The 24,258-nt window shown below is 34.1% G+C and overlaps 4 protein-coding genes and 1 pseudogene across 4 annotated transcripts; 1 reads left to right on the top strand and 4 right to left on the bottom strand.

The window, feature by feature from the left end:
- Positions 584 to 2,495, bottom strand: LOC104713869 (BTB/POZ domain-containing protein At2g24240-like). The gene has a single exon (XM_010431087.2). It carries the CDS (start codon positions 2,117 to 2,119, stop codon positions 797 to 799), a length of 1,323 nt encoding a protein of 440 aa, XP_010429389.1. The 5' UTR covers positions 2,120 to 2,495; the 3' UTR covers positions 584 to 796.
- LOC104713868 (probable LRR receptor-like serine/threonine-protein kinase At2g24230) lies at positions 10,364 to 13,434 on the top strand. The gene has a single exon (XM_010431086.2). It carries the CDS (start codon positions 10,736 to 10,738, stop codon positions 13,292 to 13,294), a length of 2,559 nt encoding a protein of 852 aa, XP_010429388.1. The 5' UTR covers positions 10,364 to 10,735; the 3' UTR covers positions 13,295 to 13,434.
- On the bottom strand, positions 13,507 to 15,319 carry LOC104713867 (probable purine permease 5). Its single transcript, XM_010431085.1, has 2 exons — positions 15,183 to 15,319; positions 13,507 to 14,695 (listed from the first exon to the last, which is right to left on the bottom strand). The coding sequence occupies exons 1-2, from the start codon at positions 15,226 to 15,228 to the stop codon at positions 13,605 to 13,607; spliced, it is 1,137 nt and encodes a 378-aa protein (XP_010429387.1). The 5' UTR covers positions 15,229 to 15,319; the 3' UTR covers positions 13,507 to 13,604.
- On the bottom strand, positions 16,086 to 19,278 carry LOC104713866 (annotated as a pseudogene).
- Positions 19,788 to 23,250, bottom strand: LOC104713865 (tricyclene synthase, chloroplastic-like). The gene is made up of 7 exons (XM_010431084.2): positions 22,941 to 23,250; positions 22,581 to 22,845; positions 22,074 to 22,464; positions 21,463 to 21,681; positions 21,212 to 21,350; positions 20,638 to 20,889; positions 19,788 to 20,159 (listed from the first exon to the last, which is right to left on the bottom strand). Exons 1-7 carry the CDS (start codon positions 23,148 to 23,150, stop codon positions 19,854 to 19,856), a joined length of 1,782 nt encoding a protein of 593 aa, XP_010429386.1. The 5' UTR covers positions 23,151 to 23,250; the 3' UTR covers positions 19,788 to 19,853.

Here is a 24,258-nt window from a genome sequence, read left to right as displayed (position 1 = left end):
GACGCAGGTCGCAGCGTTTGCCGCAGTGTCATGACGCAGGTACTTGCGGCAAGCAAACGAACAATCATACCTGCGTCTGCCGCAGCCACAGATACCTGCGGCAGCCAAACGAACAAGCCCATTATGCCGAAATCATCTTTCCAATGTTCTTGAATAAGAATATAGCTTTTTTTTAAGAATGGAAATGGAACAGAGAGGGTAGAGACTAATATTTCAAAGTGATGAAAGGAATAGATTCTTTGAAGATCTGAGCTTATCTACTCTGCTAGCTCCCATACTGTTACGCCACAAACTTTCCCGGAAAGTGTAAAAGAGAAAAGAAAGATCCTTCCAAAAATGAAAGCTAAATTCTTGAAGACAACTTTAACTGCCCCCAAAAGACAGTAGCAGTTGCAACAACTCACATGTCTTAACTAAGGTAACGAATCCTCAAAAAAACCTTAAAGAAACTGAAATTGAGATTTTGGACCACCATGGAAACAGCTAAAAGGCTTTATTAGGTCTAAAGAGACTTAAGTAATCCAAACTGAAAGTAAGACTTTTCAATTGACTGAAGACTTGTCTATTGGTTGATCGGTTTAAGAGCCATAAAATCGTATAAAATCAATATCATTTCTTAGTAACAAGGTCACAATAAGCAACACTTTCTTTGTATAGAACAAAACTAAGATCAGTCTATTGCTATAGTTGTCTTTGTCTATTGCTATTTTTTTTCTCTCTGTAGTTTTACTAAGTACTCTAACACACACAATTAAAAACATCAAACGTGAACAAAAGCAGACCAGAGTATTGTGAATCAGATGATAGGAGGAGGTGGAGTCTCCCAAACATCAAACACATTCTCTTCACTATGCAATGCGAAAAGCCGATCGCCACCAATGGAGAAATCACAGATTGAGCCACCATAGCTTCTTCTTAGCCTAGAAGTTAAGACCCAGTCTGGTCCACGAAACACAGATATGGAATCATTCATCGATGAGAAAAGCTGGCCTTCATGCAAAGCCAGTTTCGGGTAACAAGGCTCGTCAGGCATCTTACTCTTCATCAGTTTACTTCTCGAACTCCACCTCACACTTCCTCCATACATCCTCAGATCAATAAAACCCAAATCCTCAAACTCATTCACCACACAAATCGAATTGCTATCTTCCATAGCTATTGCATCTCTCACTCTCTTCTCGTCTATAGCCATCGGAGACCCGATATCAGACCAAGACCAAACCATGTTCTTGTCTCGAAAATCCAACAAGCTAATGTAACAGTTGTCTTTTCTTGGAAACAATGTAGCGACAAGAAGACAATTCTTACCATTCAACCATTGAAGCTTGTCAGCATCACCAAGTGACCAACCGGGACTCTCGTAGAAGAAGTCAGTTTGTTTTCCGGTTATCTGATCCCAAACTCCGATTCCGTACTCATTACTCCGACCTTTACAGCTCGCGAAAATCTCATAATCCGGCGAAAAACTCAAAGCTCCAGCTGTATAACTCTTCACCTGATTGTCATGAGAGACCTGAAACTTATACCGAAGATCACCGGATGATGAACTGAACAGTCCCATGCCTCCATCTCCTCTCCCTAATCTCTCACAAGCAGAGAGAACAATGTTATCTGAATCAATCCAGCCAACATCATTGACTCTCTGGTAATCAAGGTTTATAGGAGAGTGTTCTTCCAACATCCAATCATACACATGAACAACACTCCCGTGCGCGACACAACAACCACCATCAGGTCCGGCCCTGATGGCGGTTCCGTCTCCGGGAGATGTTCCTTTAACAGAATCCGATAGACGGAGTCTGTTACCATCGAACGGACCCCATCTGGCGGTCCGTACGTGGTCAAGTAAACCGTAGAAAGAAGCTTCTCTATGAAGGAGACGCTCTGGTATGTTGGCGGGAACGTTAAGGTCTCCGGTACGGAGGAGATCAAGAAGAACGGCGAAGCAATCTGAGTTTCTGTCGACGAAAATAACAGAATCTTGCGGTGAGAGGTTCCATCCGTCGTCGAACAATGCTCCGAAGAAAGAATCGCGACCTGCGTTTGCCAACGTTGTCGCCGTCGTTTCGAAAAGTCTTCCACCTACGTTGAATTTGATCCTATCTTTTGAGATACCCATCAAAACAGAGGATAAGAAAAAGAAAACAGAGGATGAGAAAAATATTTCCAGGAAAGTCTCTGTTTTTTTCCCGGAAAATTACAAAATAAAGGAATCAAGAAAATGATTAGATTTTAAGAATCTTTTGTGTTCATAACAAGACAAGAAGCTATGAAAGATTCATCAGAGATACTCAAGAACGAAGAAGAAAACGAAAGCTTCGATCTTTTTGAATGGAAATTTGAAAAATTTGAACTCTGTGCACACGAGAAAGAAGCTGTTTCTGATTAATGTGAAATCAAAATTTATGAGATGGACCTGAAAGAAAAAAAATTTGAACTTTTTTCAGAAATTGAATTGACTCTCTCTCTCTCTCTCTCCTCTCTCTGCTTCTTTTTTTTTTTCATTCTGTTTACACACAACAGTTTGTTCAACATTTATACATTATAAAGACAAAACAAATGAACATGTCTGAACCGTTGAATGTTAGTGTTTGGTTTTTGAGTTGATCCAACGGTTGAAATTTTAGTGTAGTAGATTGCTAAATCGGGAGAACATTCTCAGATGAGCACACCTCATCTCATTTGTATATTTCTATTTCATTAACCATTTATTTGTTTACTTTATTTTCTACACACGTCAAGTTGAATTTGGGGAGATAGCAACAATTAAATATCAATACTGTAGTTTGTATTTTATTTTTTGGGTAATATCTTCTCAAGTGTGATGTCGTTATCTATTTATTATTGACTTTCGAAGAACACAACTCTGATATAAAAGATAAGAAGATATTTTATATAGATTTTAAACAATTTGTTCGAGTTAGTGGAACAAATTCACAATCAAATGAAATATATATATACATATATGTATAATAATAAATAATCATTTTGTGACTTATTGTATGTTTAGCACCTAATTACACAAGAAATTAGGATTATAGAGCTATAACAGGAAATTTAAGAATTCGACAATAATATGAAGTGTTAAGACCAACTTCAACTCATCTTCATAATAAAGTTTGGAGACAATTTTGCTCCAACTCATCTTTATTTTCATCTCCAAAATAGGAATCTTCATTTTTTCTCTATGTTTGGAGACCCTTTTTTTTTCTTTACACTACAATTTGGAGATTTCTCTAAAATAGAGTAGGGTTGGAGTAAAACCTAACTTCAAACTAGAGTTACTTCATTTTGAAGAAAAAAATGAAAATATGGGTTGGAGATACCCTAAGAATGAGTTGATGTTATCATTTGATGTCTTAATTGCAATAAAACTTTCTCAAATATTCATCGATTTTTAAACTATTTTTCGTGTTAGTGGAATGATTCAACATCATTTAAAATAACCAATCATTTGTGACTTGTTAAGTTTTGATTATTTGTCTTGTCATTATCAAAGTATAATTAAAAATATGTTAAAATTCTAAATTTATAATAGGAAAACTTACAAGAAATGAAATCTTATTTAATCATTGTTAGTACGTCTACGTTAATTTATATAATTAGAAAAATATGAGAGGATTATTTTTTTTTTTTTTGCAACGCGAGGATTAGTTTATATTAAGTGTCATTTTAGATTATAAAACGGAGTACTATCTTATAAAAAAGAGAGTAAGAATTTTTTTTCGTGAGAACGAGTAAATGAAAAGATAATGTGCGCAATTTTATGTTTTTCAGATAAGAGAGAACCAAAGTGATTTATTACAGACCATAAAAGGCTAAAGAATTGGCGACATTAATATCGACTTGAATAAGACAAAGTAGGTTCAATTCGAAATATATTTTTTATTCATATAGTAGAAGTTAGTTTATTATGGTTCAGGTTCACCAATAAATTATGTTTAGTAGCAGGATTTGATACGGGTCAAAAACATTTCATTTTTATAATACCCTAACCAAACCAAACAAAGGAGTATAGTATCATATAGACCTAATCTATCTAAGTTTGGTTCACCATATGAAATTACATTGTATCGGTCCATTTGGTCCTCGCGCTAACCGAAAGGATGAGAATGAGATAGAGGGCCTAGCTAACGTCGTTATACAATTTAACATTTTCTTAATCTACTTAAATCATTTGTGTATGTCATAAAATTATTTATATTAGTATATAATTGTTCAACGTCAATGAGGGTCATGCGGGTCGTGGACGGCACACCAACATTGGCTTCTTCTTCGTGTTTCGGTCCAAAACATGATTGAGAGTGTTATTACTATATAAACCAATAATACTTTGATTTTTCTAACTAAATTAAGGAAAACTAATAGTCAAACAATATGAGTTGTCCCTATTATATCCATTTTAAACTTTAATTGTTTGTACTTCCAAGGCACTCGCCTTATTCGGATACCTCAATTATATTTTTCTATTTAAACTGCATTTCTATGGACGAATTTTCCTAGGACGTCCAATGTGTACCAACCAATTGTTCTTTGTCGTTGTTTAAACTCCTTGGGTTTGATTTTTAGTTTGGCATTTTTTTATCAGTATATATTTTGCAGGTTTAAATTTGACATATTGACAAGAGTAACAAAAATTACTATATTATATAGTATTTAAATATATGTATAAAAATTATACTCAAAGGCAGTAGTAACAGAATAACATAAGACGTTAGATAACAATTCATTTATTCATTATTTTATAACTTTTGTTAAATAAATTAGTCAACCGAGAAAAAACTCTAGAAGACACCGATTGTAAGGTTTGAAACCGAAAATTAAAAACGAATATAAAAGTTCTTGACCCTTGAGTAGTTTAATGATAGTATGATACTAATATATAGGATTGAACAAGAAGAAACAATGAAAGGTGGTTTAGATAATAATATTAGGGTTGACGAGTCCACCTTTCATTTTCTAAACGTATACACACCTCCCGTATATCCTTTGTTAGAAATAGATTTACCACCTGTAACATATATTTCATATGAAACTTATCTACTTATTACGTATTTTCTTTTTTTTATAAATATATATTTCATGTGTTATGTACATATTTTTTCATTGTTTTCCATCTTCATACAATTAGATGGAGGAATAAATTTTGGTTAATGAGTTGGTTAAGTTGTCGTCTTCTTATATAGTTATACTTAAGTTATCTCAGAACCACTTAACCACCTCCACACTTCTTGCTTTTGCTTTTTCAGATATTAGGTCAATATATATGCCAACTCAATTCGTTGCTATTTTTTCTTTTTTCTTTTTTTTTTTCTTTTTTTCTCGACTAATTTCTATGTTACAAGCAAATTTTGTTTTTTTTTGGGTTCAAGTTTGACGCTAGTTGGACAGTTTGATTTACCCAATCGTTAAGGTCAACTAGGAGGTCAAGAGATCCAACTTGATTTTCGTACTACTTTACTCAATTTTTGATTTAAGTAAAACTAAGAAGTAGACTTAAATAAGAAATTTAAGATTATTGGCCAAGTTTTGTTCTTTTCTTTAATTTTGTTTCAGACGAGTCAAAGTAGCATGTATACTACGGGCTTTGAAGTAACTAAAATAGATTGATTTCAATGACTTGTCATTAGAGGCCTGTCAAAATGACGAGTTGAAAATTTGTTTTCAGACATTTTTTCGCTAGCTTTTATTACTCTAAACTTTTTCTTTTTGTAGATTATCTATCATATTAGATAATATTTTATAGTATATCTAAACATAGAAACAACAATTTTTTATTTTTGGTTTTTGATTTTTTTTGTGAACTGAAATGATGTGTTATATAGCTAACTAAGACCAATAAACAAGAAGTCATATGAACAACATGCATGATGAACTCACATGCGAAGAAATAGTGAGGGAGCGACTACCCATCTCCCAAAGTCTGTTATTTAATTCACTCTGTTCTCTGCCTTGCATTTAACGGTTCACATCTTTCAATGCTAGTAGTATTTTATAAGAGCCCATAATTTGAATTTTATTGGGCCTAAATAGACCCAAAGTGCTTCAAGAGAAGATGTTGTTGGTCAACTATTCTTTTTTCTTTTCCTGATTTCTTACTAATCTAAATAGTCTGTAAAATAACTAAATTTTAGAAAACAAAAATGCCACATCAGAATTATGAATTTATGATCATTATGTTATTTTCATACTTATAGTTGTAGACTTGTAGTTAGTTATGTAACCTAATTATTAAAGAAATAATCAAATGGTCATAGTATTGTATCTTACTTTAAACAATTTATATAAATGAAATTTTCATTATTTAATCAACTTAAACTCATGTCTTCCCCATTAAAAAAGCCCTCAGTCATTTATTTTTGGTTAAATTTCATAATTTGCTTTTGGAACGAATTTAAATAATTATTCTTTTTATTCAGCTAACTCTTTCATAACCTAATAAAAACCAATATCCAGTATATTATTATTATAGTTAGACCTCTCCATTTATCTAATTCCCAAAAGTGTTATAGAAAAAACAACACATACATGCATACTGCATACGTACGCAATGCATAGATGGGAAATACGAGGAGGTGACAATGCGTGTGTGTGTAGAAATGATTTTGCCGGAAACATGAATAAGTTTAATGATTTATGTAAAAAGAACAAACCCATTTTGTGGGTCAATCTCGTTGTCAAGCGAACCATCATTTCCCTCTTCACTCTCAAACTCAATGCCTTTTTGGTAATCTTCCTTATCACACTTTTAACATCAATTTCAGTAATTATGATTAGTACTTATTAATATCTGTGTTTCATGATTGATGCGTGTAGTTACTATTCTTATAAGGTCTAGCTAAAATTGGCATTGACATCCTAGGTTTTTAGTCAGTGACATTTCATGTATGACTATGATACTACGATACAAAACATTGATTAATTTGAGACTACAAGGAGAAACTAAAGTATGTGTTAATTAGTGCAAACAAAAAAATCGGTTTTCAATTCACCTTTATGCACGTGTTTCTGGACATCTCCGAGAGGCAACCACTTAAGAGATAATTTAATATGCATTAGGATTTAGGAGGATAATGGTCTAATCGCCTAGGGTTTAGATTAAAAAGTCATTTTCATTTCTCAAAATTAAGAAAACTTTATATAAAAATTTAGATTAAATAAGAGAATTGAAATGATATGTAATTCTCTTTAGTTTTACTACTCCCTTCGTTTCAATATATTAGATGTTTTGAGGTTTATTTTTTGTTTCAAAATATAGTATGTTTCCTTCTTCCTAATAAATAACCATTTTTATCTAAAAAGTTTATTGCATTTTAGTTTCCCAAGTTAAAACTTACTACAAGATTTAGCATTTATCTTTAATTGTATTTTTGTTTTTGGGCAAAATACCTAACCATGTTTTGCTTTTCAAAAATGATTTAACTGTTTTAGTTGAATGTTTTTACTATAAAATAGTAAGTATTTTTCTTAATATGTGTGCTAAACTCTAAAACATCTAATATTGAAACAGAGGAAATAGTGGTTAAGTAATGTTTTTATAAAATACACTGTATCTATTAAAGAATACAGTATATCAAATCTCAAATCTCCCTAAGAAATGTTTTAGAAATGTTTCGTCTCCGGGGTATTTATGAGCTTTACTGTACTCATCCTAGATTTTTGGGTTTATCTGTCCTGTGCGGGGTTGACCACTAATATGTCAATCTTTTGTATGAACCACAACGAAACACAAATGGACCTAGTTTCGTGCGATTGGCTCCCTCGACGGCTCGAACTCATTTATTATGTATCTAAGTAGGCGTGATTGGGTGGGTAGTTGGTATAATAAAATTTTCTTCTTTAATTTAACATTTATTTATGAAGAATTAAAGGACAATAAATAACTTTTGAAGGAAATAAATAACATGTCGGTCAATCGTTTTTTTTCTCCTTTAAAGCAAAATCTATATGAGTAAACGTTCTTTAATTTCTCTTGGCAATAACCTTCTGACTCTCAAAAGGTGAGGTACGTACATCACCAGCTATAGAAAGATTTGACTATTTCATACAAATTCTACTTCACAACCATTCACAAACATAGCGTTTATTATTTAGTATATACAGGTGGTTGCGAGAAAACTATTTATCTCTTTATAAAGTATGGGATATTTTTTCACTATTTCACTATTCTCGTCGTGGTACTCGTCCAACAAAATCCTTTCTTAATAATTGTCACCTATGACCTATTATATCACAAGATTGAAACACTGCAAAAAAAAAGTTCAATAGTGTATTCTACTAGAGATATTTTTAACCAACAACAAAATAAACACCACTAGTAAGAGAAAAATTCACAGAAGATTATTGACATTACAAAGTAATATTAATTGGACTCCACATCAATATTGAAGTATACTAAAATTATCTTAATTCACTTTTAAATACAAAACATTGTTTTCTATTGTAAAAAAAAGGGAGATTCTCAAAAATAGCACAAAAATAAGTTTTTGTTCCAAACTTAGCACAACATCTCTAAAATTCTAAAAATAGCACTAATTAATTTTCTAAAATTAAATCATAAATTCAAAATACTAAACTCTACCCCTCAAAACTATATTCTAAATGTGAAATTGAGAACCCAAACATAAAAAAACAAATTCTAAAAATTAATTTTAAATATTTTAATGTGTTAAATAGTACTATTTTTGAAAATTATGGAATGTGTGATATACTAGTTGTCCATAAAACTTGGTTTAGTGCTATTTTAAGATATTTCTCTAAAAAAAATGAACTCCATCATTATTCTCTCTTTTGTGTTTCCATCATCATTGATAGTATTTATATACGTATTATACTTTACAAACGTTTCGTGAAATATGATAATTAGTATCACGTTGGTTTTAGAGCGAAAGATACATAATTTCATGGCAACCAATTAAACATGCCATTTATTATTGTTATAATAGGGAAACGAAAAAATTTATATTCGAATAACTTGTGTCGCTATCATACTAGCGGTTACCGAGATCAAATCGATGATTACATCGAATTCACACGACATGATCATCATATAGTATCCCTTGCATTAACATCAATCACGTGCCATTCACTTGGATACAAGCTCTTTTTGGTCTCTGACACTAACATATGACTTGAACATCAAATTATCTTTTGATAATGTATTATACATTCTCATAGTTGTAACTATCAAAAATCACATCTTCTTCTAAATGAGGAGTTCAAAGCTTACGAAAACAAAAAGTATACTCTCACACACACATATATATATATATATATATATATATAGTCTTTTAGATAGCAGTGTCTAGTTATATTTTTCTTTTCTAACTTTGTATAGACTGAATTAACTTTTCCTTTTTCACAATTAAATGTACTTTGGAGTGGACAAGAAAAAGTGTACCAAATATATGCTTAATTATAAGAAACAATGTAATGATTGGCTAAGTTAAAATTTACTATATTACTAGGTTGATAAAAATATAAATTGTTGTGCCAGCTATATTTGAAAATAATGAAATCACAATACAAAAAGAATAGTTATGATTTTCTTTATCACAACAACTAAGTTGAAAAAGAAAAAATAGAGACAGCTCTATTTGAAAGTAATGAAATTACAAAATAAAAAGAACAGTTATGAGTTTCTTATTACAAACAGCTTGAGCCACAATTTATTTTGGGGGTTAATTTGCACATTAATCAAAAAAAAATTGTTTTTGTCAAAGTACAAAATAATTTGTGGAGATTAGTTTTTGTCTCAACAACTAATCCACAAATTAGTGAATTACAACCGACACTTTTAAAGCCAAAAAGTATAAGAACATAGATACTTTGCACACACCTTTAGTGGCATGACATAAACCATCAATGGAGTTAGATTTCCTAATAAGTACAAGAGGATATCTTTTGAGAAGAAAAAGAAGAATAAAGAATTTTTAACAATTTAAGATAATGTTCTTTTTCTCTTGTATTGTATAAAAAAACCCTCATTAATCACACAAACTTTAATAACTAAACGCTGATGCTATGTCCTTTTCTAGTCGTATTAAGGGTGGTTCAAACACAAGTTGGTCTGATGGTCTCATGACTAGTGAGTAGTGACCAATAAGTTACCAATTTCAACTACACTTCTTCGCAAATAGTGAGAAACAGAGAAAGTAGAGTCAATGGATACAAACCAATTTACTATGTTAACAAAAATATTTGTATTAAGAAATTAATTTTTTTTTCTCAGTATAAAAATGTGTTTGGTCCAACTAGAAAAATAAAGGAGCCAATGGCACTGTTTCAGTGTTACTGAAAAATCTCATTCTCTCATTAATGAAAAATCTCATTCTCTCATTAATAATAAATGTCCTCTTCTCTCTCTCTTCACTCTCGTAATTTAGAATTCCCAATTAAAGAAAAGATAGTCTTGTCACAGTCAGAGGTAGGGGAAGGGAAGCTTAATAATTTATATATTAATCCAATGACAAAAATCCTCCTTTTTCTTGATTTTATGTCCTTTGGTCTCTCGTGTTCTTGAGAAGCACCACAAAGTTAAATAAACACTTTTTCTCTATCTTCAGATCTCTCTTGTTTTTGTCTTTTAACCCCTTGAGCTTTCTGAGTTTCTTCTTGCATGGAGACCACAAAGTAGCTTTACTAAGATTTTGCATTCTTTCTTCTGTTTTGGAAATTTTGTTGCTTAGCTCTTTGGGGTTGGGGTTTCTGAGTATAAATTTCAGAGCTTTCTTCAATGGGTCTTGGTTTCTGGGGTTATGCACTGATTCTTCCTCTGTTCTTGAAGCAGTTTCATTGCCAAGAACCTAACACAGATGGTTTCTTTGTTTCTGAATTCTTCAAGCAAATGGGTTTAAGCTCTGCTCAAGCTTATAACTTCTCTGCTCCTTTCTGTTCATGGCAAGGTTTGTTCTGTGATTCCAAGAATGAGCATGTGATTGTGTTAATTGCTTCTGGAATGGGTTTATCTGGTCAAATCCCTGACAACACCATTGGTAAACTCAGCAAGCTTCAATCTTTGGATCTTAGCAACAACAAAATCTCTGCTTTACCTTCTGATTTCTGGAGTTTGAACACTTTGAAGAACCTCAACCTCTCCTTCAACAACATCTCTGGGTCTTTCCCTAGCAATGTTGGGAATTTTGGGCAGCTTGAGTCACTTGACATCTCTGGAAACAACTTCTCTGGTGCAATCCCTGAAGCTGTGGATTCTCTTGTTAGCTTGAGAGTCTTGAAGCTTGATCACAATGGGTTTCAGATGTCAATCCCACGAGGACTTCTTGGTTGCCAATCTCTGGTTTCCATTGATCTCTCCTCAAACCAGCTTGAAGGGTCTCTTCCTGATGGGTTTGGCTCTGCATTTCCAAAGCTCAAAACTTTAAACCTCGCAAGAAACAAGATTTATGGCAAGGACACATATTTTGCTGATATGAAGTCCATCACTTCTCTCAACATTTCAGGGAATCAGTTTGAAGGTTCGTTGACAAATTTGTTCAAGGAGACTCTAGAAGTGGCTGATCTCAGCAAAAACCGGTTTCAAGATCATATCTCCTCTCAGGTAGACTCCAACTGGTTTGGTTTGATTTATCTTGACTTGTCTGAGAATGAGCTCAGTGGAGATATCTTCAAGAATCTAACACGGCTAAAGAAGCTTAAGCACTTGAATCTAGCTTGGAATAGATTCAATAGAGGGATATTTCCGAGGATTAAGATGCTTTCTGGTTTAGAGTATCTTAACTTGTCAAACACAAATCTTTCCGGTCACATACCTAGAGAGATCTCAGAGCTGAATGATTTGAGCACACTTGATGTTTCTGGAAACCATCTGTCAGGGAATATCCCACTATTGAGTATCAAGAACCTCGTGGCAATCGATGTTTCGAGGAATAATTTGACAGGAGAGATACCAATGTCTATCCTTGAGAAGCTCCCTTGGATGGAGAGATTCAACTTCTCTTTCAACAACTTAACATTTTGTTCTGGAAAGTTTTCAGATGAAACTTTGATCAGATCATTCTTTGGTTCTACAAATAGCTGTCCTATCGCTGCAAACCCGGCGCTCTTCAAGAAAAGAAGATCAGTCACTGGAGGACTCAAGCTGGCTTTGGCAGTGACGCTTTCTACAATGTGTTTACTCATTGGAGCATTGGTTTTTGTAGCATTTGGCTGCAGAAGGAAACAAAAATCAGGTGAAGCCAAAGATGTCTCATTAAAGGAGGAACAAAGTATTTCAGGTCCATTCTCTTTCCAAACGGATTCCACAACATGGGTGGCTGATGTGAAGCAGGCAAATGCAGTTCCTGTGGTTATCTTTGAGAAGCCATTGTTGAACATCACGTTTTCGGATCTCTTGTCTGCAACTTCCAACTTCGACAGAGACACTCTCTTAGCAGACGGTAAATTTGGTCCTGTTTACCGAGGTTTCCTCCCTGGTGGGATTCATGTAGCTGTAAAAGTTTTGGTCCACGGCTCAACTCTGAGTGACCAAGAAGCAGCTAGAGAGCTAGAGTTTCTTGGAAGGATCAAGCATCCAAATCTTGTTCCGTTAACTGGATACTGCATAGCCGGTGAACAAAGGATCGCTATTTACGAGTACATGGAAAATGGTAACTTGCAGAACCTGCTTCATGATCTGCCATTTGGAGTTCAGACAACAGATGATTGGAGCACAGATACATGGGAAGAAGAAACTGACAATGGTATCCGAAACATAGGGCATGAAGGTCCAGTGGCCACATGGCGGTTTAGGCACATGATAGCACTTGGAACTGCCCGAGCATTAGCATTTCTTCACCACGGTTGTTCACCGCCAATGATCCACAGGGATGTGAAAGCTAGTAGTGTTTATCTAGACCAGAACTTGGAGCCAAGATTATCTGATTTCGGTTTAGCCAAAGTCTTTGGAAATGGTTTGGACGATGAGATTACTCATGGCTCACCTGGTTATCTACCTCCTGAGTTCTTGCAACCCGAACACGAGCTGCCAACACCGAAGTCCGATGTCTACTGCTTTGGGGTTGTTCTGTTTGAACTCATGACAGGGAAAAAGCCGATTGAAGATGATTATCTTGATGAGAAAGATACCAACTTGGTGAGTTGGGTTAGAAGTTTGGTCAGGAAGAATCAAGGATCAAAAGCTATTGATCCAAAAATCCAAGAGACAGGTTCAGACGAGCAAATGGAAGAAGCTCTCAAGATTGCATACCTCTGCACAGCTGATCTTCCTTCAAAGCGGCCAAGTATGCAGCAAGTAGTTGGTCTTCTTAAAGACATTGAACCGAGACCTAATCAATGAAACATCCATCACTTCTGAATCTCTGCAAAACTGTTGTTCTTTTCCTTTCTTTGCCTTTTTTTCAGTGTTTTGCTCTTTTCCATGGTTCTTTCAAGTTTCTTCATGTGTATCGGTTGTATATATAAGCTTGTTTGTGTTTACCTTAATCTCAAATGTTCTTAGCCCCAATAAAACTTGTGCACAAAGAGGTAATAAGACACAGCAGCTACAACTTGACTCCGAACATAATCTTATATAACACTAATTGTATTTGATAACATTCAAGAAATAATTTACTTCAAGAAATGGAGACAGGGGAAAAGCTTGCATATTAGGATGAAGAGGAAGCTTGAGTACTTGAATTCGAGCTCGAGCTCCCGTAGATGTAAGAGCTGAATCCCCAGAACGTCAGGATCAATGACAGGATTTTGAAGCCACTCATTGGATCATGCATCAATATGACAGCAGCAATGCTCGTGATGGGAACTCTCACGGCGTTAAGGACTCCTGCCATGACTGTGGATGCCAGAAACAAGACCGCAGTCGCCCCAAGAACACCAAGTTGAAACGTGACTGCACTCCAGACAAGAACCTGAGTGTACAAAGACTCGCCGCCTTTGAAACTCTTAGCTTCATGACTCATCCCTTGGAAATCGTTGCTCACAACCATCCCAAGAGTGGTAAACGCGAAAGCTATAAGCGAAACCATGACTTGCTGCTCCAAAGCAACGTGAAATGACCTTCTTCCAAGCAGTTTCACAAAGAGAAGCTCAGATAATGCGAAAATGAGCCCGTGAAGCGCAGACCCCATTATATCCCAAAAGAAACCTGCAAAGTACTGGCTGTTGGTTATATAACTGTACCGATCAGAGCTTGAATCCAACGCTATTATAGCCATAGCACCAGTTATTATCACAATGGAGTTGACAACAGAAGCATTCAGCGGGTTTTTAACAATGAGATAGCCAAACAAAGCAGAGAAGGCAAGCGACGAAGATGCAAGAAGAGAAGAAGTCGATGCAGGGAGGTACGCGTAGGCATAAGCATACATAAGGTTATCTGCAGCACTCAAGAAACCAAGCACAACATAAGAGAGAACAAGCTTTGCATTGAGAGGTGTAGGTTTGATCTTTTGAAAGATATATGTAGGAAGTAAGATGAGACAAGTGATTGGCCATCCAGCAACAGCAACCCAAGAGATGATCCATTTGCTTTTACCACCGTTGGAAAAGTAAAGACGTGACAGTAAACTAGAAGCCGGGAAAGCTATAAGCATTGCTGCACCGCTGAGGAGCAAGAGAATCCAATGTGAAATGGGTTTTGATTCGTAAGCTTCTTGTGTTGATTTCTTTACATTTGACATCCATTGTGAATATGAAAATGAAACAGATGGTCGTTCTGTTGTTTCCTCCATTAGAAGTCCTGAAACGTTAAGACAAATCTGATCAGAATTAAGCAAAACTTGACTGAGAATCTCTGCAGAGTTATCTGAAACACACTATTCACTATATGTACCAAAGATTCAAAGTAACCGATGAAGAAACAATAGATGACGGCTTCTAGAATCGGAATCAATCAACACTCATACACACTAAAAATCAAAACTTTTTGGAAATTTTCGAATGAATCTAGACCAAAATCGTCTCAAGGTTTCACCAAATATTAAAAAAATCTCAGCTTTGATCAGATTCTTATGATTATATCTCAGCCCTAACTACAGAAACAGGATTGTTCAACAAGAAAAGGCACAGAATTGTTTTAAAAAAAAAACCTTAAAAGTTTTCAAATTTACTGAAGTTTTCGATGATTAGAATCAAATTCATCAAGTAAACACAAAAATTGAGAAAGAAAAAACAGAGTAAATTTAAAAAAAAAAAAAAATCAAAATTGAGAGTTAAAGAGTACTCACTGACTGATAAATTTGACTCGGGATTATCGTCTTTGAAAGATGTCATTTTTAAAAAAAAAAGCTTATTTATTATTTCTTGAAGGGGAGTCCCAAATTTTCAGGTGAAGGAAGAAACAGAGCATGCGATGATTTAGGCCTCATGAGCTTTATGAGTTCACGGATCCATAGCCGTCTGATTCGCTAACTGACTTTTAACGGCTGAGATCTTCAGTTTGTAAATTATTGCCATGACATGGTGAAAATGACCACTTTACTGGGTTTTTTTTTTTTTGGCACGTTTTTGAACTATTCTCAATGGTTGTTGTTGGTAGAGAAAATTATTAGATTTTTTTAGATTTTTGTCTTAAAATTATTACTTTCTACTTCCAGAACCAAGTTTTTTAGTATAATTGATGTATTGTATTTGTATGGGTTTTGAGTCTTTATTTTCTCTATTATTTTATAGTAACTTTTACTAAGTCAAAGTATATTCTTATACAATCTCCAATGTATATATCTTTACTTGTTACTCTAAAATAGAATAACTTTATAATAAAGCATGATTTTTCTCCAATATATCACTCTATTTTTTACTCTAAAATAAAGTTAGTGTAAAATCATTCATTCTTTCGGTATTCAATTGTTCATTTTTTCGGTATCTCCAGATAGTTTAACGAGTTCATTCTTTCGGTATTCAATCATGTTTTAGCTAAGTCACGGCTCGTCTATTAAAAGGAGAGTTTTTGTACTTGCCTTAAAATTCTTTACAACATATTTGTTAGATTCATATTTGATATAATCGTGTTTTGTATAAAGTATTTCTGTGTTCAAACACTCAAGAGAGGGCGATTGAAGCCTGAGCGCGCGGAATACAATTTCGTGGGACTATATATATGTAATATGCCCTTGTTTGAAACAAAAATATATGATATTAAATGTAATTATGCCACATTCAATCTAAAGGAACGGGATTGAAGAGTAAGGACATGACACGATCAACAATTTTGGCTTTTTGAGGAGAGCCATGGCCATCGCCATATTGATACATGCATTGTGACATGCGTGTCAAATTCATGACAGTTTCTATAAAATCATGATGGAGTAGCGAAGAACTATGATGAGCCATTTTCTCGTTATTCATCTCATCCCACAAGTCCTGAATCATTTGCCGTAAGTACAAACAAGCCTTCTCCTCTGAAGCCCCGGTCTCATTCATGTAGCTCTGGATGGATTTATAGACGTCTCCTCTCGCCAATTCATCCTATACATACATACATACATACATACATACATATATTATATATATATATCAATAAGGCCAGTTCGCACATCACTTACATACATAAACTAGAACCATTTTTCTAACTTCCTATATAGGCATGTTAATTTTTGTTCCATCCATTTATATGACCGACCAGCCTCCAAATAATAAATCTAAAAATCAAACCTATAATTAATGAGTTTGGGAAGAAGTTGTTATACTTGTGAGGTTGCAAAATCGTTGGCTAGACGAACCACAGAGGCAGAGCATCGGACAATGTTTTGCTGATGTTGGGACAAAGTCTCCAAGACCTGAATAAAGAGTTGGTCGGAGTATACGCAGTAGAAGTGAACATATATCATTGGGATTGATATTGAAATCCAAGCATTGTGCATGTATTCCTCCAGATTTGGTTTGTACTTTCTTCTGTACCACTTTGCTTCTACTAAATATGCTTTGCATAGATCTGTCCACTAAATTTAAGATAATTTGGAAAACAAATTTTTTTTTTTCATTAGTTACAACATGAAGGATTATGTAAGAATTGTTTCTATGTTTTAAGAAATTTGTTAATTATATTTAAAATTGCAAGTACTTCACAGAGATTTTTTTTAGAATTATTTTATAGATATAATAAATTAATTTTTAAAATATTAGAATAAAACAATATATATGGGGAAAAAATTACTTACAGACTTTTTTAGAAACGTGATCACGTTAATATTTTTCTTCCTGAGAATATCACGTCCAATGCTATTGACTTCATTGTACATAACACGAAAACACAACTTCATGTAGTCGGGGAGTTCATCAAGGCGATTTACATCCCAACTGCAACACAAATTATATAGACAATTCAATCAGTAATCTATATAATGACCAGAAATTAAAGTAGAGAGATAAAATTATCAGTGTATCACCTTTCAACCGCGACAGTGAAAAGTTGAAGTTCTTCAATAGTACCGTAGATATCGTAGATGTCATCCGTCATTGTAATAAGTGCATTTACTTTAGTCATTATTCGACGAACGTAACCAAATTGAGGCTCGTGGATATGCCCAATAGTCCAAAAATAATTCTCCACTATTCTGTCTCTTGCAAAGTGAAGTTGATTACCTAAACCTGTCTCCCTCCACCAGCTTTACGCCACATTTAAAGCAAAAGTAAAACAAACTAAGTATAATTTATATATACAGTTTGGTGTCCGGATCAATTGTCCTGACTATTCATTACGATCTTGTGATCATTTGTCGGGCTGGTGATTGTTTCTACCCATTTCGAGATATAGTCGACTGCCACTAGGATGTACATGTTTCCATTCGAGGGTGGGTTGAAAGGTTCTATAAAATCTATTCCACTCTTTGGATTTACAACAACCGACACATAAGTTTATTTTAATTTTAAAAATCTAAACCAAGCCAATATTTAACTTTCCTTAATTAAAAGTATACATAATTTGTTTCTTTAATTTGTTTTGCTTTTCTAACCTAATTTTGATTTATTTTTTTAATGAAATATTAGATGGAAAATTCTGATTGGTTTAGAGGAGAGTGGGTGAACAAAAAAGTTTTCCTCTAGGAGTGAACTTAAGTATTTTTCTTTTAGGTGATCTCAATGATATTACCTAAAATAGCTATATGACTTCTAGTAATTTAATATTAATTTTTATTAGTTTGACTGTTCAAAATAATAATATGAACTTCCAGTAATATAATATTATTACCTGGAAACGTATTTGAGTTCTTCTTGATGAATAGCTTGTACGATGTTGAAATCGATTTTGGCGAATTTAATTACGACAAGTTTCTTGTTGTGTCTCTTTCCATAAAAATCTATGTACCATCTTGTGGCTAGCCTTCTCATTCGCCAATAGTAGGGCATATCTAACGCTTGGACCACCATCTCCCTTAGGCCTACGTCACAAGACTCAAAATCTTTATCACTTTGAGTATCAACAAAGTCTCTGAGTTTTTGTGTTGCAAAAGGTCTGATGAATTTTTGCAGTTTGGTATCCGACTTTGTCGAAAGATATGACGCTTCGTAAAGAGATAGTAGACCATTTATATCATCACTCTCAAATTCCCCACTGGTTTCCATGAAAACATCGAATACATCTGTATAATAAATAAATAAATTCATTAGTGGGTTATATATGTCAGGCCAAATTTCTATATAAGTGATGATATTTTTGGATGAATATGATGATAACAACCTTCTGAAACATTGAAACCACGTTGTCGAAAAAGTCGGAATTGGACGGCGGTAGCATGTAGATCTTTTCCCATGCATGTCAATTCTATGCTTTTGATAAGAATCTGTTAAAATGTTTTCAATTTCACGTTCGAAATGGTAAGAAACCCCGAGTTTCTGTAGAGCGTCAATCAGCTCCAACTGGTCGAGATAAGTCTTCTTCTCGTCAACTAGCATCTCTCTCACCTTTTCCTTCAACAAATCTCTCTCTTGCACACATTTAGCTGTCTGAATACAGCGTCATCGAACATAGCTATCAACATTGTACTCAATAATACAACATAATATTCATAAGGATTACGTAAGTACCGCGTATTTATTCTTGATGGAGAGGAGATGGCGGTGGTCCCAACGAGACGGTGGATAGTTTGCGGAACGACGTAGAACAACGGTAGACTCATCCGGTGTCATTTTGGCCATTGTGGTCCATTTGAAATACTGAGAACGTGGAAGAGTATTAGCAAGTGTATTATTGTAAATGAGAGCTGAACCTATCTGCAGTAAAGTGGCCATTACACAAAAGTATTACACTACTTGAATTTGGTTTAGATGTAAGTCCCTATATATAAATATATAATATATACAAGCTTCGTATGTTGTCGTCGTTTTTTCCGGGAAAACACGTATCTGTTTTAATTACTCCGTATAATATAAGGTGATTTATTGGTCACATAAATTTGTCTTGAGAAAAAAGAATCTTACGAAGGGCGTCACGTTTACATGGTGAACGATGGTGATAGTCTGATAGATATCACATGTTGTCGAAGATGACGCCATTGACCTGTGTTGTCATTCATCACCACAAATAACAAAATTAAATAAAATTCATATCATAGTTGATATATAACCATCATATTTATTATTTCAAAGGAAATCTTTGTTAGGTTTCCTTCCATTTTTTTTTCTTTGAAGTGAAAAGTTTATATATACACATTTACAAAGCCAACCAGGTGGTCAAGTGGTTCACATGTCTATCTATGGTCTCCACTTTACACGGTGGGGTGGAACTATCGCTTTAAGTCCCCAATTTCATAATTTGTGTGTATTCTTGTGAAAGTTCTATAATGTCGATGTTGGCAATCGTATGATATCAGTTTTATATAGCCTAAACCAAATACAATTTCGTGGAACTTTATATCTGGTTATCTAAAACCCATATGATAGTTAATGTAATATGAAGTTTAATCTAAAGATATCGGATTGAAGAGTATAGACATTACACGATCAACAATTTTGGCTTTTTCGGGAGAGCCATGGCCATCGCCATACTGATACATGCATAGCGACATACGTGCCAAATTTATCACAGTTTCCATAAAATCATGATTGAGTAGCGAAGAGTTATGTGCCATTTTTTCGTAATTCATTTCATCCCACAGGTCGTTGATCATCTGTCGCACGTGCGAACGCGCCTTCTCCTCTGAAGCTCCGGTCTCATTCATGTAACATTGGATGGATTTATGGACGTCTCCTCTCGCCAATTCATCCTATATTTTATTTACATACATACACATATTCATATAATCATATGTAGATAAAAAGATGGCCATATTAGTGCTATATACAGTTCCAGTTCACTTTATATTTTTAATCAATTCTTAAAAGTATAAGGAGAGTAGAATTTGTAACCCTATTTCTGGTAAACGCAAAATTCTAATGGTGGTAAAGTATATTTTATTAGTATTTATAAGATACATTAGAAACAAAATGTATAATTCATATAAAAACAAAACAAAAACTTCAAGTTAATCGATTTTATAAATTAAAAAAAAAACTCAATAATCTTTCAAAAACAAAATGAAAACAAAAATTCCATTTTTAATAGGGATACTTCTGCATCTTTCAATCACATATATAGACTACTTATTTCGGTTACCGTTTCCATCAATTAGTTCCATTAGTTATCGACAATGTGTTATGCATCCAACCCTGTGCCTCTAGCTACTTTGGAAGAAAGTATTTTACCGGTGAGGTTACAAGGTCGTTGGCTAGACGGAACACGGAGGCAGAGCTTCGGACGAGATTTTGTTGGTGTTTGGACAAAGTCTCCAAGACCTGAACAGAGAGTTGGTCGGAAAACACGCAGTAGAAGTGAAGAAATATCGTAGGGGCCGATATTGAAATCCAAGCATTTTGCATGTACTCTTCCAGATTTGGTTTGTGTCCTCTTTTGTACCACTTGGCTTCTATTAAATATGCCTTGCATACATCTGTCCACTAAATTTAAGATAATTGCAAAACTAGTATTACGTACAACATATGAAAGTTCATATGGTCTAAATTATGTAAGAAATAAAGAATTATCCAGTGTTTAAAAATATGAAATTATGTAAGGATGGTTTCTGTACATTAACAAAGTTGTTAACCAAATTTTTTCTTACAAAAAGAAATAAATTTAAAGAGGAAAAATAACTATTTTTTTTTAACATAAAAAGATATCTTACATATATAAATAAATTAATTGTAAGGAAAATGGATTGACCAAAAATTTCTTGTTTAAAAAAATATTTATAAGATATTTATTATTTTATATACTTACAGATTTTTTGAGGAAGGGAATCACGTTGATATTTTTTTCTCTGAGTACATCACATCCGATGCTATTGACTTCATTGTATACAACACAAAAACACAACCTCATGTACTCGGGGAGTTCATCAAGACAATTTATGTCCCAACTGCAACATATTTATATACACAATTCAATCAAGTAATCTTATATAACATTATATATATAAAATAACAAGAAATTGAAATATAAATTAATTAAAAGTGTGGGGGTGTCTTTACTTTTCAAACGCGACAGTGAAAAGTTGGAGTTCTTCAAGAGTGCCATAGATATCGTAGATATCATCAATAGTAGTAAGAAGTGAATTTATTTTAGTCATTATTCGTCGAACGTATCCATATTGAGGCTCTTGGATTTGTCCGATCGTCCAAAAATAATTTTCCACTATTCTGTCCCTTGCAAAGTGGAGTTGCTTACCTAAACCCGTCTCCTTCCACCAACTTAACACCACATATAAAGCAAGTGCAAAATAAGAGGATAAAATAATCTCTATAGTTTTATAATATGTTATATCAATTTTTAATTCAAGGTTTCAAAAATAAATATTTTTGCGTGACCACTTTATGTAACTTAGTAGTGATATCGTACAAGTGTCGCGGTGTGTTACCATGCATCCGAATTCCGAGTTGATAATATTTGGTGAAATGTATGTTGTTGACAATATTATGTGCAGTAAGAGTTTCAAATAATATTATATCATGTAAACTTCATGAATTTTAATCAACAACTTATTAGTTAATCTATGGCTTATGTACTTGATTATATCATAATTTCTTATAAATTTAAGATACCTGAAAAAGTAGCTATATGACTTCTATTAATTTAATATTACCTGGAAACGTATTTGAGTTCTTCTTGATGAATAGCTTGTACGATGTTGAAATCGATCTTCGCCAACTCAACTAGGACAGGGTTCTTATTATGTCTCTTTCCATACACATCTATGTACCATCTCGTGGCTAGCCTTCTCATTCGCCAATGGTAGGGCATATCTAACGCTTGGACCACCATCTCCCCGACGTTGCACGACCCAAAATCTTCATTACTATGAGTATCAACAAAATCTCTGAGTTGTTGTGTTGCGAAAGGTCTGATTAATATTTGCAGTTTAGTATCCGACTTTGTCGAAAGATATGACGCTTCATAAAGAGATATGAAACCATTTATATCATCACTGTCATATATATACTTCCCACAATTTTCCATGAAAACATCGAATACATCTGTAACAAACACAATTTCATTGTATATATAAGATCAAGTATTCATCAGAAAACAAAAATTTAACATATATAAGAAACGATATTTTCTTTTTTTAATGAGTATGAAAATAAATAACCTTCTGAAACATTGAAACCACGTTGTCTGAAAAGTCGGAATTCGAGTGCGGTGGCATGTAAGTCACATTCCCTGATGTTTATTCTATCTTTCTGATAAGAAGATATTAAAAAGTTTTTGATTTCCGCTTCAAAATGATATGAAACCCCGAGTTTATGTAGATCGTCAATGAACTCCAATTGGTAGAGATAAGTCTTTTTCTCATCATCGAACATCTTTCTCACTTTTTCCTTCAACAGATCTCTCTCCCGTACGTTTTTATTATTCTGAATTCAGTGTCATTGAATATAGAAGGCTATAAACATAGTCCTATATAACATCATTTATAGAACTATTTTTTTTTTAGGGAATGTGTACGTACCGCATATCCATTTTCCACTGAGATGATATGGTGATGGTCCCAAAGAGAAGGCTGATAGTTTGCAGAACGGCGACGAACTATTGTTGACTTATCATCACGTGGTGTCATTTTGGCCACAATGGTGCATGCAGAAGCCTTAGGACGTGGAAGAGTCTTCGGAAGGGCATTACTGTAAATAAGAGCTGAACCTGTCTGCCCTAGAGTGGCCATTTGAATGAATTACGCTACTTACCTTTTCAGATGTGTGTGTATATATACACAAGCAAAAAAAGGAAAATATATAGATAGACACGGAAAGTTTTTATGCTGTCATTGTTTTTGCCATGAATCACGTTATTATGGTGGTTGATCATATTTGGTCAGATACTAATTTGCCTTTCCATAAAAAGAACCAACTAAAGGCGTCTCAAGTAAAGGTTACTTACTATCCACACACTTCTAACAAGGTGAACGAAGTCACATGTTAAAGTTGAAGATGAAGCCAATGACAGATCGGTTGATGTCAGGCCTGACCACAAAATATAACCAATGTATATATTATTTAAAAAGTAAATAAAGAAACATTTGACTGTCAATCAAACCTAAAATAATAATAATAATGTTCTTGGAACGAATAAGCAAGTATATAACTTTAATTTTGTAAGCATTTACAATACCACCAACTAATTTATGGTGTTTAAGTGGTTGAAAAGTGATGTCTTAAATAAGGACATAGCACATAATTAAAGCATGATGCTAGAACACACAACAAAACCATTCATAGGACATGAAACCCACGAATCCCACAGATCCCCCCCCCCCAATTCTCTTCTCTGTTGTACGGATGCATCTTGGAAGGAAGACGGACAGACGGGTATTGGATGGATCTGCAAAGATTCACAAGAACACATCTTATTTGAAGGCTCTGCATCTCTGTCGGTGGTTGCCTCACCACTGATGGCCGAAGCAAAGGCAGTTCTCACAGCGATGAGAACAGCCCTTGAATCGGAAATCAGAGACATTCTTTTTGCTTCTGACTCGCTAACCCTAGTCGAAGCCCTTAATCAGAAGATATTTCACAAGGAACTTCACAGGATTGCTCACGATCTCTTGTCTCTCTCTTTGATGTTTAACCTTTGCTCTTTCCGTTTTATCTCTAGATCTCTCAATAGTCAAGCAGATGCTTTGGCAAAAAGGGCTCGTCCCTTCACCTGTACTCACAATTAATTAAGTAATGAGAATCTTATTTTGACCAAAAAAAAAAAAGGACATGAAACCCACTAATCACAGCAATCCAATTGAATTGTTTGCAAATTAATCCTTTTTAGGCGGTTAGTTA

The sequence above is a fragment of the Camelina sativa genome, chromosome 9 (assembly GCF_000633955.1).
Source record: "Camelina sativa cultivar DH55 chromosome 9, Cs, whole genome shotgun sequence".
Lineage (NCBI taxonomy): Eukaryota > Viridiplantae > Streptophyta > Magnoliopsida > Brassicales > Brassicaceae > Camelina > Camelina sativa.
Note: the sequence above shows the minus strand (reverse complement) of the source record. Positions and strands in the feature narration are given on the sequence as shown.